Source organism: Toxorhynchites rutilus, chromosome 3 (assembly GCF_029784135.1).
Source record: "Toxorhynchites rutilus septentrionalis strain SRP chromosome 3, ASM2978413v1, whole genome shotgun sequence".
Lineage (NCBI taxonomy): Eukaryota > Metazoa > Arthropoda > Insecta > Diptera > Culicidae > Toxorhynchites > Toxorhynchites rutilus.
In genome coordinates this window covers 278,707,682-278,724,778 of record NC_073746.1, presented here as the reverse complement: position 1 = coordinate 278,724,778, position 17,097 = coordinate 278,707,682, and the positions used below count along the sequence as shown (strand labels likewise).

The 17,097-nt window shown below is 39.7% G+C and overlaps 1 protein-coding gene across 4 annotated transcripts in view; it reads left to right on the top strand.

Annotated features, from left to right (window-relative positions):
- The window catches only part of LOC129779202 (uncharacterized), a 184,201-nt gene that overhangs the window by 24,755 nt on the left and 142,349 nt on the right, over nucleotides 1–17,097 (top strand). The window contains exon 1 of one of the 4 annotated variants that reach the window (XM_055786515.1): nucleotides 3,373–3,452. The exons of the other annotated variants lie outside the window; for them this stretch is intronic. Coding sequence (XP_055642490.1) covers nucleotides 3,377–3,452 — 76 coding nt within the window. The 5' untranslated portion in view covers nucleotides 3,373–3,376. Of the gene's footprint in view, nucleotides 1–3,372; nucleotides 3,453–17,097 lie in introns of those variants that run through there. 4 annotated transcript variants of the gene reach the window in all.

The window sequence follows — 17,097 nt, the reverse complement described above, 5'->3', positions numbered from 1 at the left end:
CGATGATAACAGAGAGCGGAACTTAGTAGGGTTTTGTAAAAATGGTAATTTTCCATATTGCTTTGTTTTTGTGGCTCGTTAGACATGAGCTGCTTCTATTCCGGTTATTCGTGGAATCAAAGGATCCCGTTCAGCAGGCAAAGAAGTGGAGTAGATGGTATGTGCGGTTGAATGTGGTTAATTATGGTTAGATGGTAGGATAGTATATGAATGGGCTGCATCGTCGCTCAGTTGCTGTCGTTAAAATTCATTTTCACATGCTTCCATCGGAAGTGGATAATTTACAAAAACTGCTTCGTTCGAACAATCAGAAACGTGAATAAGGCTCCCGAGTATTTTAACATTATGCGTTGGAAGATGTTTTCCTAAACAAAAGCCGATTTACAACAGGTTGCCAAGAGCATATCGAATCCGAATTTCTTTATCATCATCATAAATCTGCTGAACTTGTGATCCACTGAACGGATCGAAACCTTTATAAGAGGATTAGCAAGGCATGGATGGAAAACAAACATTGAATGCTATGGGTACACAGATTCCAGAAAACTCCAAACCCAATTGCAATGCGCAGTTATTGTTACAAAACTAACCTTACCCCTCCTTTTTCTTCCATTTGCCACCAATTTACCAAAGAAATATGGTAATTACAGCATACGCCCCCGGGCAACATTTGTTTTCGATTTTAAAACTAATCCAACGAAGTGTTAAAATTAGGGTAGGTACAGTGAAGTGGTGAAAGGCTTATAATTCCCTGAAAGCACATCCAGCATACCTCAAAGTAATAACCGAATCCCTATAATCGATTCAATTGCTGCATGTCTCGAGGCGGACACTTCTGTTTACCTTCTGCTCGAACACAAACGCTTTCCGAAATTGGTGTCGTTAGGATTATAAACATCACTTCATCCCATCGCATCCCATCCCTTCGGTCCACTCAATACAAAAACAAAAACTCTTCGCCTGGTGCGGGGTCACTCCTCCAATTTATGCTAACGAACACCGTATCTTTTCGGGGCAAACATTTTGGAATTTTTGTGACCCTTTTTCCAATTTCTGGCAATAATCCGAGGAACTCAGACTACCATCAAGGGCATTACAAATTCTGGCCCCTGGATGGATTGAGGCACACGAGCGTGGGGCCCGATTTGCTTCCGCTTCCACGAAACTTCCGATATTGGCCACTTATGTAGATATGTTATGTGACTGGATTATAAACACACATTCGGGATGTGGGTCACATATTATCGTATTCGAGATCGTTGTTTGTGTGTTTCTGTTTACGATGCTTCGCTCGTAGACACTATGGGTAAAATGTGGACTGTATTGTGGCCGTTCCGTTCTAATGTTGACTTTGATGGATCGCGCATATGGTGTGACAGACGGTTATAGTATCATCACTGGACAATAGACACAATGTTAGAGATGATTCGACATCCTCGCTCCAATCATAGATATGATGGAGTGGGGTAACATAATGAACAGTGGCACTAATGCATATTTCACCCGATATTATGGCAGTTTTGCTAAAAAAGTAAAATTTCCAGAGAATAATAGATGGGCTGCTCGATAAGTTTTGCAGATACCTAATCATCTGTTACAATACATCAAACCTTATAAAGGGTGTGTCACATCAAATTGCATCACGGAAAAAACGCTGTAGAAATTCGCCCAGTAGACCGATCCTTTTGAAAATTTTAGACAGTAAAATAAAAACTATTAAACAAATTTTAGCATTTTCTTTTTATTCATACTTCGAGCCCAAGCCCGTATGCTCGCACCTTCCTCTTTACCCCGTCCATAAGGTTCTGTACAACGTCAGGTTGTAGTTTTTTCTGATCAGAAATCCATTTTCTCTTGAAGTCCGCCTCCGATTTGACAACTTTTGGGTTCTTCCGGAGGGCCTGCTTCATAATTGCCCAATATTTCTCTATTGGGCGAAGCTCCGGCGTGTTGGGCGGGTTCATTTCCTTTGGCACGAAGGTGACCCCGTTGGCTTCGTACCACGCCAAACCCTTCCTTTTAATAGTGGCACGAAGCGAGATCCGGCCCTCGTGCTGCTTCAATAGTGGTAGTAAGCGCTTCTGTAGGCACACCTTAAAGTAAACCTGCCCGTTTACCGTGCCGGTCATCACGAAGGGAGCGCTCCGCTTTCCGCAAGAGCAGATCGCTTGCCACAGCATGTACTTTTTGGCAAACTTGCATAGTTTCTGCTTGCGAATCTCCTCCGGAACGCTGAATTTGTCCTCTGCGGAGAAGAACAACAGGCCCGGCAGCTGACGAAAGTCCGCTTTGACGTAGGTTTCGTCGTCCGGGCTGTTCGGTGTACAGCTTCCGGGCTCGCGTCTTCCCCACCATGTTTTGCCTTTCGTCGCGGTTAGGAGCCTTCTGAACCTTGTATGTACGCAGGCCCTCCCGCTGCTTGGTCCGCTGGACGAATGAACTTGACAAATTCAGCTTATTGGCGACATCCCGGACCGAACTTCTCGGATCACGTCTAAACTGCTTAACTACGCGCTTGAGATCTTTTTCACTGACGGAGCATCCATTTTTGCCGTTCTTCACCTTCCGGTCGATGGTTAGGTTCTCAAAGTATCGTTTTAGTACTCTGCTGACCGTGGATTGGACGATTCCCAGCATCTTACCGATGTCCCAATGTGACAACTCCGGATTCTCGAAATGAGTGCACAGGATTAATTCACGACGCTCTTTTTCGTTCGACGACATTTTTCCAAATTTACGAAAAAATGACAGTGAAGCATGGCCAACGTGATCTATACACTCTTATCTGATTATAAGCGAAAGCTGAAGATATAATTCCTAAAACTTAAATTTCTACAGCGTTTTTTCCGTGATGCAATTTGATGTGACACACCCTTTATCAGCATTGTATAGTTTGACAGAACGATAATTTGTATGTGTATAAGATGATATTGATGAATATAGTAAAATATCGTCCTTTTTAAGTAAAAAGTTGGGTTGAGTTTAGGGTTGGGTTCGAGTCCCGACCGCATAGTTGACATAGTTGACACGACCATAACGATTGATTGATTTTTTATTTTTCTGTTATAGAGGCTTTTAACTAGGAAGAAATTAACTAGAAAAAAAAATCAGCCAATGGATGGTTCTAGAATCAACGTCGAACAAAATTATATTCACTAAGCTCAAATGCTTATATTTTCGGACTGGAATGCATTGAGAGTAAATATATTCAAACAAAACTCAAAATAACATTTTATTAAACAAAAAATTTAATTTATTTTTTTATTTTTTTAAATTTTTATTTTAGTACAATATACTGAATTGAGATCTCTAATATCATCATCACAACGCAACAACGCAAGGCCACAGATTCCTAGAGCTTGATTGGGATGTTTTAATGAATCCACCATATAGACCTGAACCGGCACCAAGCGATTACCACCTTTTCCTCGCATTGCAAAATTTCCAGATTGGTAAGAAATTGGGATGAAGAGAAGATTGTAAAAATCTATTGCTAGAGTTTGATAAGGTCCAAGACCTTTATGATAGAGTCATTTTGAAGTTACCTTTAGAATGGCAACAAATTTTGCAACAAAACGGTGTATCACTCAAATCGGACAATCTGAAGCATATTTAAAATAGTTTTGAAATTCACCAAAAAAAATATAATCAAATAACATTGAGTAAAAAGCTTGAATCATTTAAAACTACTTTTAAATCAAATGTATTGACTTAAACTCAAACTCTCTGCCAGGAACGATATTCAAATCGATTGTGATTAATTTCAACCTGTTGCTTTTGACATTCAAAGTATAAATAACTGCGAAGAATTCAGCCTCACTCAATGACGTATTCATCCAATATAGCAAATTTGTTCATGTTCATGTATTGTACATTGGTCCTTTAAGCAACTTTGCATACTTGAAAAGGTCCAAAGTTTTTGGTTTCTTGATATTTCACAAAAAAAATCGTACTTAAAAACTTTAGTATCTACAAAATTTCGTTCAAATATTAAAATATAGGAAATTCTTTAAATTTTAATAAAAAAAATTAATTTTTTTGAAATTGCATTAAATTTTTTTTTTATTGAAATTAATTTTTCTCAAAGGCGTATTTTTTTAATTCTCAGAAAAAGTATATGAATATGAATATAATTTTCAACAAGTCACTCATACATCGGAAGATGACCACTTTTACAGGGAAAAAAAATTGTTAACAACAACTTTTTCATGTTTTCTTTGAAAAAATTACAACTGATCCTAATTTTGTTTACAGTCAATATAGCAGTGTAATGTATTCGATAATGTTTTATTTCTAATTAAACTATGGGGTATTTTAAAGTTTCTGGAATATACGACATTTTTGTACGGAGACTCCTGAGAAACAAAGTTTTACTCGTAACATTTTTGTGCGTAAATTCTCACGCATTTTTTTGACATATTTCTAAAAAAAAAGGTTGCAGAACATTTTTTTTTTTTTTTTATTATTTCTGTATTATAGTGACTTTCAACACATTTGGCTGGTTCGTCACTTTTACCTTCCATTTCGGAAGAATGTCGGGAGTGAGAATTGAACTCGTGACCTTTAGCGTGAGAGGTATGGATGTTACCGCCAGTTGCAGAACATGTCAATCGTGATTATTCACACATAAAAATTTAACAATTAGAACAATTAGTAGTAATCTTTCAAAGAAAAACATGAAAAAATTGTTGCAAGAAAAACTCTTTCCCTGTAACAATGCCCCTCTAACAATGACTTGTATGGACTTTTCATATAATTTTGTTCAGAATTAAAAAAAAAAATAATTTTTAGAAAAACGAATTTAATTTTCGAAACATTTTTTTTCGGTGAATTTTTTTTTAATTTGTTTGATATTCTTTAATGAAACCTTGAACAATTTCCTATTTTTCATTCCCTGACCAAAATTTTGTAGGTTGTAGAGAGAGAGAGAGAGAGAGAGAGAGAGAGAGAGAAATTAATTATAGAGCCCTTAACGTCTTGCGGTTCATTCGCCTCTAGCCTTGAAAAAAGTCAATTCTAAAAAACTAACCTAAACTCTCGACCTTGAAAAACGCGAAATTTTGGACGGTTACGCCGCCGCCGTTCACGCTTCCAACTGGTTGCTAATTGGATGATTGCCGAATCGTAATTGATCGTCAGCAGGGCATAGTCATAGTCAACTGAGGATAGTCGGCTGACTATCTGACTGACTATACCCGTATTCAGTTAGTAATGACTTTTGTCATCTTCACGCAGTCTCTCTGCCAAAACGACTAAACAGCCAGTCGGATGTTTAGTCGCTATCTCCCTCTACCGACTGGACTATATCATTTCATTCTTCCCAGTCAAATTGTCCTCATTGCATTTTGTAGTGACTTCCCTCAAAACGAATTCGTTCCTCTCTTTCTCTCTCTCGTGTGCATGCATCGATGTTTGAGTTCAACGTGGTTTGACATATGCTACAGGTGAGCTAGATTCTTTTGTATCGTACACGGAAATTACTCACACGTATAAAATAGCGTGCAGTGTGTGCGCGCGCTATTTTGCACGCTTTTTACTAATACTAACGCGAGGACCTTTATAGCATACTTGATAAATGTCTAAGTTCGTTGGTTTGAGTTCACGATGGGTAGACAATCCATTGAAGGGGTAACTTCTCTTTTGCATCAGAAATCATGTTTTCGTTCTTCTTTTTTTTATCCCTTTTGTTTATTTTAGGCTTATTAGTATTTTAGCTGTAACAGAGCCGAATTTTAATCGTGTGTGACATTTATCATAAAGGGTGTGTCACATCAAATTGCATCACAGAAAAAACGCTGTAGAAATTTAATTTTTAGGAATTATATCTTCAGCTTTCGCTTATAATCAGATAAGAGTGTATAGATCACGTTGGCCATGCTTCACTGTAAAGGGCCTGCTTACATACAAGGTTCAGAAGGCTCCTAACTGCGACGAAAGGCAAAACATGGTGGGGAAGGCGCGATCCCGGAAGCTGTACACCGAAATGCTGACGAAGCCGCATTGCCTGGTAATGGACGACGAAACCTACGTCAAAGCGGACTTTCGTCAGCTGCCGGGCCTGTTGTTCTTCTCCGCAGAGGACAAATTCAGCGTTCCGGAGGAGATTCGCAAGCAGAAACTATCCAAGTTTGCCAAAAAGTACATGGTGTGGCAAGCGATCTGCTCTTGCGGAAAGCGGAGCGCCCCCTTCGTGATGACCGGCACGGTAAACGGGCAGGTTTACCTTAAGGAGTGCCTACAGAAGCGCTTACTACCACTATTGAAGCAACACGAGGGCCCGACCATCTTCTGGCCGGATCTCGCTTCGTGCCACTATTCAAAGGACGTGTTGGAGTGGTACGAAGCAAACGGGGTCACCTGCGTGCCAAAGGAAATTCACCCGCCCAACGTGCCGGAGCTTCGCCCAATAGAGAAATATTGGGCGATTATGAAGCAGGCCCTCCGGAAGAACCCAAAAGTTGTCAAATCGGAGGCGGACTTCAAGAGAAAATGGATTTCTGTTCAAAAAATACTACAACCTGACGTTGTACAGAACCTTATGGACGGGGTAAAGAGGAAGGTGCGAGCATACGGGCTTGGGCTCGAAGTATGAATAAAAAGAAAATGCCAAAAGTTGTTTAATAGTTTTTATTTTACTGTCTAAAATTTTCAAAAGGATCGGTCTACTGGGCGAATTTCTACAGCGTTTTTTCCATGATGTAATTTGATGTGACACACCCTTTATCTATAATTAGCACATTACACAGTTGCCATTTTCGGCGTTAGAGTATTCCCTACTATACCATTGCAAATGGTACATATTTACACAGTAGCCATTTAGGCGTAAGAGATTTCCTTCTGTTCTTCCCATTATCCAGTTAGACCGGACAGCGAAGACAGTTGATTGATCATTGTTGAGTTATTTATAGAACAGCAGCCCGATGTGTCTTGCAGAGCAGAGCAGTTGTATGGATGAATCGATCTTAATTCGACCGTGGATCGATCTCCATCGCTGATGATTGTTGCGTGGACGTAGCTATTCTGTAACAACACAAAGATGGTCAATGGGGGCCCTGAGTTTTTGAACTCACGAACGATCGCTTACTAAGCGAACGCGCAACCAATGTGGCTACGGAGACCCCCGATCGTTCCTCTTTGTATGGACGTAAAAATAATATTGCGTACGCGGGTATGAATTAGTGTCAGGAGGAAATGGAAGTGTGGATTGAAGTCAGTTGAATGAAGAGGCATATTTGTATTCATTAGTCGAGTCAGTTAAAATAATCACTGACTGGACTAGTTCACCAGTCATCCTCGCTAGTCAACGTTAGTCAATTCATTTTATAGTCAAGTCACTTTTTGTTGCCGGCGACTGCCGAAGCTGTTCTAGTCGAAGTGAAGCTACTGAGAGTAGAGTCGGTCCTCCTTTTTCACCTTTGAAGATTTCGGGCCCTGATCGTCAGTTACGATTCCTTACGGTGCCTTATTTTCCAATTTAAATGATTATTATAACAATAATTTTGCACTAGTATCCGTCAATATGTTAAGATTGAGCTGCAAAAAAAACAACCTGCCAACATAATTCTGATCGAATTGAGGTTACTTATAGAATAAACCATCCACCTGCTTCTCACGTAATCTATCACAACTTGCTGACAGCTAGACCTCAACATTCATTATGATTGCAATCAGTATGAATCACGATCTTATTAAAAAGATGAAACAAGAAACATTACTCTCCACATCGCTCGCTATCTGCCTTCTAGTCTCGGAAAATTGAAAAAATCTCGCTGCGTGTTTTTCGCAAGATAATCTATATAAGGTATATCCAAAATGCTGCCGAAAGAAAAAAAAACTCGAATTCATCTCATTTTTCGTTCCTCATTTTCATCCCATGGTGGTCATTTGCACAGTTCACTGGAATAGAACAGCGTCACATCATCAATTTTGAAGTTTTGAATGGATTAGTGGGCTTCCCGCGAGGAATGTTTCCTTTCCAACAATTAATCTCAGAGAATGTGGGTCCGGTTGCGTCGAAGCACTTGAATCAGACTGCAAACCATTACAGGATGAAACCAGTTCAATTTCATGCCGAATACAGAAAATAATTCGCCAACGCTTACGTGGATTCCGTGATCGGATGAATTCACACATCCGCACCACAACTAATACCGAAGTTCAATTCCGCTATTCACGGTGCATCCCGAGATGGTTCTGAGAAGATATTGTGGTGTTGATTGATTCTATTTATGACATTCAGAGATAAACTACCCCGGCACTTGTTAGTACAACAGGATGGAGAGTATCAGATGCAATGTTGCAGAATCCTTTCTTTGGGAATCATTATTTGCAAGTGTTCTCTCCATTTTTTTTTTTGTGAGTATTCGCATCTGCCGATGGCAGTTATTTTGTGAACTGGTGTGTCGACCAAAACTCTTATGTCGGGCGCACAATGTTCTGTGTAATTCGCTATTAGTTCATTCCAAACTTCTGTAGTACGTTCCCGAAACGCATATGTCATAAGAAAATTTTCGCATGTAAATTTCTGCCACAGGAGAAGAAGCGAAAAGTTATTTCAGAAATATTTTAATTAATTTCTGCAAGAATAACAGCCCCAGAGCTCTCTTCAAAGGGCAACTCAATTATCCTGGGAAGAAGGGTTTCCTGAGAGAGGTAGATGGAGTCAGGAAGGAAGCGAACAGGAGAGAGTGTGAGTGAAATATGAAATCGTGCCAACTTCCGAAGATGAAAGTTTAAATGGAAAAGCGCTTCTTTGGTGTGGTGGAAAATTAAGGGTACTACTATGGAGACATTATAACCGGATGGTGGGCTGGGGAGAAAGCTAACTTTGCCACTGTTTTGCATTGGTCTCTTGTAAGGGAAACAAAACGCCGATCTCGACTGAATAATGCAGGCAGGGTCTCACAAGAGGTCTAGGGCTCTCGACAGGAAACTTGCGATCTCCATTAAGGTGGATAAAAATGCGCTTGGTTGCTGAGAACAATTTTAGCTATTCACTGCAGTGAAGAAGTGTTTTTAATATCAACTTGAAGAATGTAAGATATGATGATTCGAAAATTTATTGAAATTGAAAAGGTACGGACCGTTCCTATTGTTCTGATTGTTGGATGTCGAATGGATGTTAAATTTTATTTTTGCATTAGACGTAACTCTCGGCTCATCCAAACATTATTTTATAGAAGCCGTTGTGCGCTGGTAACTAGGCTAATAATTTAGCCAATACCGATGAGAAGTTCCATTCCGCACGCGTTCGAATTTCTACAAAAAAACCCTCTGATTTCACGATTGAAGGATACTGCGAAAAGGCTGGGATCAACTCATCTTTATTCGAAAACTGCTGGAAGATTATCAAACCACCATATAAACATTGATTGCCCCCTAAAACCTCCACATGCCAAAGTTTGCTTGATTAGTTCTTGAGTTATGCAGAAATTCATGCTACATTTGTACGGCTGACCTTGTATGGCTGATAATGTTGTCCTTTCGGGGGGGCAAATGGTCAATGAAGAGTACCTTGGCGTGGCGTTTTTCTCTTAATTTTCGGAATCAAAATCCATCCGTTAATTGAAGTGGTATTAACGTTCAATTCTTTCTAAGAATTTTCACTTTTTCCATCCGAAATTTTGAAATAGGCCCCTATATCGAAAGGTTTGGCGTTGTCCCACGTCAAAAAAAAATCTATGTTTTCGGATGTTTTACAATATATTTATGACTACTTTCCAGTCGAATTGCTGATTGTATTCTTTTTATACAATGAATATGAAATGCTCTTGATGCGGGTTGAAAGGAAAGGATAGCAAGAACAAATCGGGGCTCATCGTCCGTTTTAACACTTTGGACGATTTCGTCGAAAACGTACCAAATGTTTTTGACGTAAAGCAAATCTAAAGCATAAATATAATGTAAATTGGAAGAGAATTGGTGAGAAAATTAAATGTAATGATTTATAGAAAGTTTTGCTACTTTAAACATACGCTGTTCTATAGCATTTAAGTATTCGTTTCGTTCATAATACTCACGGTGAAGTTGTAAAACATAAAAAAAAATAATAATAAAATAAATAACTAATTAGAAAACGTACTGAACCGGTTGTGATGGCAGCGACAACAGCAACCGCTGTGGAATGAATTTCACTTTCAGTTTTCCACCAAAGATCACAGCTCTTACCGCTGGAAAAATACCTTTTTCATATTCGGCTTGAAATGCGCTATACATTGACGTAACTTTTAATCCAAAAACCACGCTTTTACATTAAATGATCGATCAGAAAAAAATCAGAAATATAAGTTAAGAATACACTGATGAATTCCCACGAACTTTCTCCTGACAAAATCATTAACATCTTTGAGATTTTCATTATATCACATATTACTTTAGAAAGCAACAAATGTTTTAAAATAACTCTTTAGTACAGAGCTTTGGTGGCCTTCAGAAGAGCCGATTTGTTATTTGGTTTAGTAGAAGTTTAGTGAAGATGATTGATTGGCCATATGTCGCAATTTGTTTCCTCATGTCAATTTACGCCTTGCACTGAGTATTTATAGCGAAGATTAAATACTATTCAATGCTCTGGAGACTAACTACGCTTTCGACCAAATATTTCAAAGTCCTTATTAATGTAAAGGGTGTGTCACATCAAATTGCATCACGGAAAAAACGCTGTAGAAATTCGCCCAGTAGACCGATCCTTTTGAAAATTTTGGACAGTAAAATAAAAACTATTAAACAACTTTTGGCATTTTCTTTTTATTCATACTTCGAGCCCAAGCCCGTATGCTCGCACCTTCCTCTTTACTCCGTCCATAAGGTTCTGTACAACGTCAGAATGTAGTTTTTTTAACAGAAATCCATTTTCTCTTGAAGTCCGCCTCTGATTTGACAACTTTTGGGTTCTCCCTTCATAATTCCCTTCATTGGGCTTCATAATCGCCCAATATTTCTCTATTGGGCGAAGCGTTGGGCGGGTTCATTTCCTTTGGCACGCAGGTGACCCCGTTGGCTTCGTACCACTTCAACACGTCCTTTGAATAGTGGCACGAAGCGAGATCCGGCCCGAAGATGGTCGGGCCCTCGTGCTGCTTCAATAGTGGTAGTAAGCGCTTCTGTAGGCACTCCTTAAGGTAAACCTGCCCGTTTACCGTGCCGGTCATCACGAAGGAGGCGCTCCGCTTTCCGCAAGAGCAGATCGCTTGCCACACCATGTACTTTTTGGCAAACTTGGATAGTTTCTGCTTGCGAATCTCCTCCGGAACGCTGAATTTGTCCTCTGTGGAGAAGAACAACAGGCCCGGCAGCTGACGAAAGTCCGCTTTGACGTAGGATTCGTCTTCCATTACCAGGCAATGCGGCTTCGTCAGCATTTCGGTGTACAGCTTCCGGGCTCGCGTCTTCTCCACCATGTTTTGCCTTTCGTCGCGGTTAGGAGCCTCCTGAACCTTGTATGTACGCAGGCCCTCCCGCTGCTTGGTCCGCTGGACGAATGAACTTGACAAATTCAGCTTATTGGCGACATCCTGGACCGAACTTCTCGGATCACGTCTAAACTGCTTAACTACGCGCTTGTGATCTTTTTCACTGACGGAGCATCCATTTTTGCCGTTCTTCACCTTCCGGTCGATGGTTAGGTTCTCGAAGTATCGTTTTAGTACTCTGCTGACCGTGGATTGGCCGATTCCCAGCATCTTACCGATGTTCCGATGTGACAACTCCGGATTCTCGAAATGAGTGCAAAGGATTAATTCACGACGCTCTTTTTCGTTCGACGACATTTTTCTAAATTTACGAAAAATTGACAGTGAAGCATGGCCAACGTGATCTATACACTCTTATCTGATTATAAGCGAAAGCTGAAGATATAATTCCTAAAAATTAAATTTCTACAGCGTTTTTTCCGTGATGCAATTTGATGTGACACACCCTTTATAATATCCTATAGAGCAGCATGGACAGAAAATATGGGGCATATCAATTTTTCCTACACTATTTCCTGTAAAGGTAACGGCCAAGTCTCCCGCATCATGTTCAAATTTCGTCGTTACATTCTTCCATATTATTTCCTATGTTTCATGCTTTCTCAAGGTGTATAGATTTTTTTCTTATGATAAACAGGACTCCTGTTACAGGAGAGTTTACAAAAGCCAAGATTAGATTTTTCGGAAATTTTATTTCTCTATTCGGGAAAATAGTATATTCGATCGAGTTGGCCTGCAAGTACAAAATACGACCCAACTGAATCGGTGTACCGTTTTGTTTCAAATTCCGAACACTTAAGCCAACTTGGCCAACAAGGTCATTAAACAGAGTCTCATTACTTAAAATGGTTCTGTTTCGCGAAATTAATTTGATTTTTGGATACAATAGAGGCTTCTTTTCACTTGACTACAATAATAAATTGATTTACAAATACATATTCATGGTAAAAAATTAAAAAAATATATGTTCATTTATATTTATTTCAAATTCCGAACACTATTTAAATACTAATTTTAAAGAACATCTCTGCATAAAATAGCATTTGTTCATCTATTTGTAGTAAATTCCTATCTTTTCTAGCACTCAACATGAGAACAGCAAACATAATAATTAAAACAACTACAAAAACTGAAAAATTGTTTTTTACGGAAAATTATCATTGATTTTGGCAGTCACTTTTCTGCAAATGCTTAGTATAAAAAGTTACAGTCTACAGGGTCTTTCAGATTAAATGCTAACGCAACAAATTTCAATAACTTCTACAAAAGTGAACCGATATTTTAAACGAAAATAAAGCTTATTTGAGGACATTTTCGATGTAACCACCCCTTTTTTCGATAACGTGTTTTAAACGGTGAATAAAATTCTTCACGCACAACCCTAACATTACAACTTCGATGCTGTTGGAAATCCGAGTTATTTCTTCTTTAGGTTCCTCCAAATTTTGTCGCTTATTAACATAGCAACGGTCCTTCACGTACCCCCAGAGGAAGTAATCGACAACGAGAAATATTGAAATTCTTACCATAAGAGGACAACGTTTCATTAAGGCTTCGGTTGCTCGAGTAATACGATTTTACAAAAAAATACACGTTCTTGTAAATTGTATATCTTCACACTAAAAACTATTCGACCAGACTGAACGAGTAGCCGAATATTATCGTCCCGAAGTGGGGAACGCAGTATTACCATCTTTGGAGCGAAAAAAAAATGTATAAGGAGCTATTCGATTTTTTTGCATGAGCGTTTAGTCTGAAAGACCCTGTATATTTTAATCGATACCTATAGATGATGGTAAAAAGAATCTTATATCCTAAATAATGTCAGAGATTTCATTATCCGATTACTTATAACATTAAAGTTTAGCAAATTTACAAATTTGAGAATGAAAGCAAATGATTTTGATAGCAAAAACTTTTAATTTCCGCAATCACACCAAGATGACTTTCTTATATACCCTCCACAACTCAAATTAGGACTAATTTTTATGCGAGAAACTTTATAGCCAGCATCCAACACCGTCACCATCTACCACTGAGATAGCATGATAGCGGATCGAATTATACATAATTTTCCCCTATATGCCGTTCCAATAATTTTCAATCCTTCTCCGACCAACGCCGATAGGATTGGGGATTGAGGTAATAAATCATTTAACGCCCTGGCACTCGTAGCACCTGGAATTTATCTTCATTCATTCACGCCAATTTGTGGAGAGCCAAGTTAAGCGTCACGAGAGAGGTCGTCGCACTTTCACAGACGAAGTGATGGGACTGGGTGTCTCACTCGATTATTGCACATCACGTTCCGGAACATGGGATATGGTTTTATTTTTCTTGCAACGAACATCAAAGGCTCATTATATCTTGCTCTTATGAAATGACTTCTAAACAATCCAACTGCTACCTCTTATGTACGGAAGAGCCGCGCTTCATTTTCCGCTGTATTGATTTTGTCTAGCCACAAATATCGAATATTTTGTCTACAAATATCCTACTAACAAATAGAGTAATTTCAGCTGCAAGATGCATGGGATATAAGAAACCATTTTCTGCATAATCAAACAGCAGAACCGCGAAAGAGCCAACCAACCAGATTATTTATTAGCCTGCTGAAAATGCAGACACCGGACGGACGATTCGATGCGGAAGGTGTTGAAGGGTGGTAATCCCGAGGGTGTTTGCAATGCGGTGCAAGATTGGGAAAACACAACGGATGAGTGATGATTGCGGTAATTGGGGGCGTAATAAATCGAGAGGATTATTCGACTGCACTATGGCTGCTCTACGGAGTGTCGAAACAGTTGTGGGAGCAGTCAAAGAGCTGAACAAAGACTGAATAATGGCGTGTTATTACATAAATGAGATTAACTTTACCGGAATGCTCATTTGTTTCGGGAATCTACAATGAAGCATTCGAACTCATCTTTTTCTATTGTTGAACGTTTCCACAATTCAACGATCAGCGACGCAAATAATGCCGCATCATATTAACTCATTAGTAAAATAATCCTGACTACAATAGAAATAACATAACCTGGTATATGAACATAATAATAATACCATATGAACATAATACCAGAGGTTATAATCTTTCTCTGTAGTCTGCTTATCGTCATCCCTTACCTGTTCCTCAGAAACGCCGATGTCAACGTTTAATGATGTTTCCTCCGTTGTATCCCTGTATCATATCCCTCCTATCCGATCGATAAACTTTTACTTAGTCAACAAGAGCCAAAGGTTGTACCGCTCATGACAACTCTACACGAGCTGAAGATTGTACCGCCTAGTGACCATTCTAATTTGGATTCCTCGAGTCAAGAGAGATGCACCACGATTGATATGAGGTACAGACAAGGGGGGCGTCGCTGATTAATGGTCAGTTGCACCCCAATAGGAAGTATCCTGTGTCGGTCACACATACAGAGCACTGGAGACTGCAACACCCCAATTATATCTTTGTAATACTAACCTCGAGCCAACCGCGAATAATCGGTTACATATTACTAACATAGTCGTAGGACAAAAATTGTCGAAATATAGAACTCCCGGCCCCGTCAGGCTAACGCCAAATGTGCGTGCCTTAATAAATATATATTTTGGAAAAAAAAATCGTCATCCCATCCAACTTTCTACTATTGGCTACCATAGATTCAGGGCTCATGTTTAAGCCCCCTTTTGTACAACTTCTACATAAGCGACATTGACAATTGCCTTACACAAAATTGCAGCCTGAAACAACTTGCAGATGATGGAGTGGTGTCTGTCGTAGGATCAGGAACCCTTACAAGATACATTGAACAATTTTTCAACCTGGGCCATTGGGCTAGGGATCGAATTCTCCACGGAGAAAACAGAGATGGTGGTTTTTTCTAGGAAGCATAGACCAGCAAAACCAAAGCTTCAACTTCTGGGAAAACCGATCACTCATGCTATGTCATTCAAGTATCTTGGTGTCTGGTTCAACTCCAAATGTACTTGGGGGCTCATATTAGATATCTGAGCAAAAAATGTCAACAAAGAATAAACTTTCTCCGCACAATTACCGGCACCTGGTGGGGAGCCCACCCCGAAGATCTTATAATGTTGTATCGGACAACTATTCTCTCAGTGATAGAGTACGGCAGTTTCTGTTTTCAATCAGCTGCCAAAACACACCTCATTAAACTCGAGCGAATTCAGTATCTTTGTCTCCGTATCGCGTTGGGATGTATGCCCTCAACGCATACCATGAGTCTCGAGGTTTTGGCAGGCGTACTCCCACTAAAAGATCGCTTCAATTTATTATCTCTTCGGTTCCTCATCCGGTGTAAGGTTATGAACCCATTAGTGATCGGAAATTTTGAACAGCTGATCAAGCTAAATTTTCAATCTGGGTTCATGAGTCCATATCATGAATTCATCTTCATGCAGGTTGATCCTTCTTCGTATATTCCCAACCGTGTTTGTTTTCCTGACTACATCAATTCCTCTGTGCATTTTGATCTGTTCATGAAGGAGAAAATCCATGATATTCCAGATTATCTTCTATCGGGGATCGTTCCTACGATCTTCAATGCAAAGTATGGGCGTATCAATTGTGATAATATGTACTTTACTGATGGTTCCACTTTAAACGAGTTCACAGGATTTGGAGTGTTCAACGAACTTTTTAGTACCTCCCACAGTCTTCAGAATCCTTGCTCAGTGTATATTGCTGAATTGGCAGCAATACACTGGGCGCTGGACAACGTCGTCTCACGACCTGTTGAACACTATTACATTGTAACGGATAGTCTTAGCTCTGTTGAAGCTATCCTTTCAGTGAGGCCGGAAAAGCACTCGCCGTACTTCCTTGAGAGAATTTTGAGTGCTTTATCCAGACGATGTTATGTCATTACCTTTGTCTGGGTCCCTTCACATTGCTCAATTCCGGGTTATGAGAGGGCTGACTCATTAGCAAAGGTAGGTGCAATTGAAGGCGATATTTATCAGCGTCAAATCGCCTTCAATGAATTTTATTCTTTAGTCCGCAAAAATACCATAGTTAACTGGCAACACAAATGGAACGAAGATGAATTGGGCCGGTGGCTCCACTCGATTATCCCTAAGGTTAGCCTCAAATCATGGTTCAAAAGTCTGGACTTGAGTCGGGACTTTGTTCGCACCTTCTCCCGACTCATGTCCAATCACTGTTCGTTAGACGCGCTACTCTTTCGTATTAAATAATCTTGCCGACAACAATCTTTGTGTTTGTGGCCAAGGTTACCACGACATCGAGCACGTTGTTTGGTCGTGCGAGCTGTATCTTGTCGCCAGATCGATTTCAGAAGACACCCTTCGGGCCCGAGGAAGGCAGCCCATGGTGCCGGTGAGAGACGTTTTGGCTCGGTTAGACCTTGATTACATGTCCCAAATATATGTATTCCTTATAGCCATCGCTTTTCGTGTGTGATTGTCCTTATACCCTTAGTTTTTCCTTTTCCTTTTCCTTTGTGAGAGATCGGATCCTTTCTTAAGAATAAGATGAAATGTAAATACATATTAGATATAAGATAGGTTTAAGAATTGAGTGTGATGAGTGTGATTGAGAGTGTGAGTGTGATCATTGTCAACATATCCTCATACTCCTCCTTTTCCTGAAGAA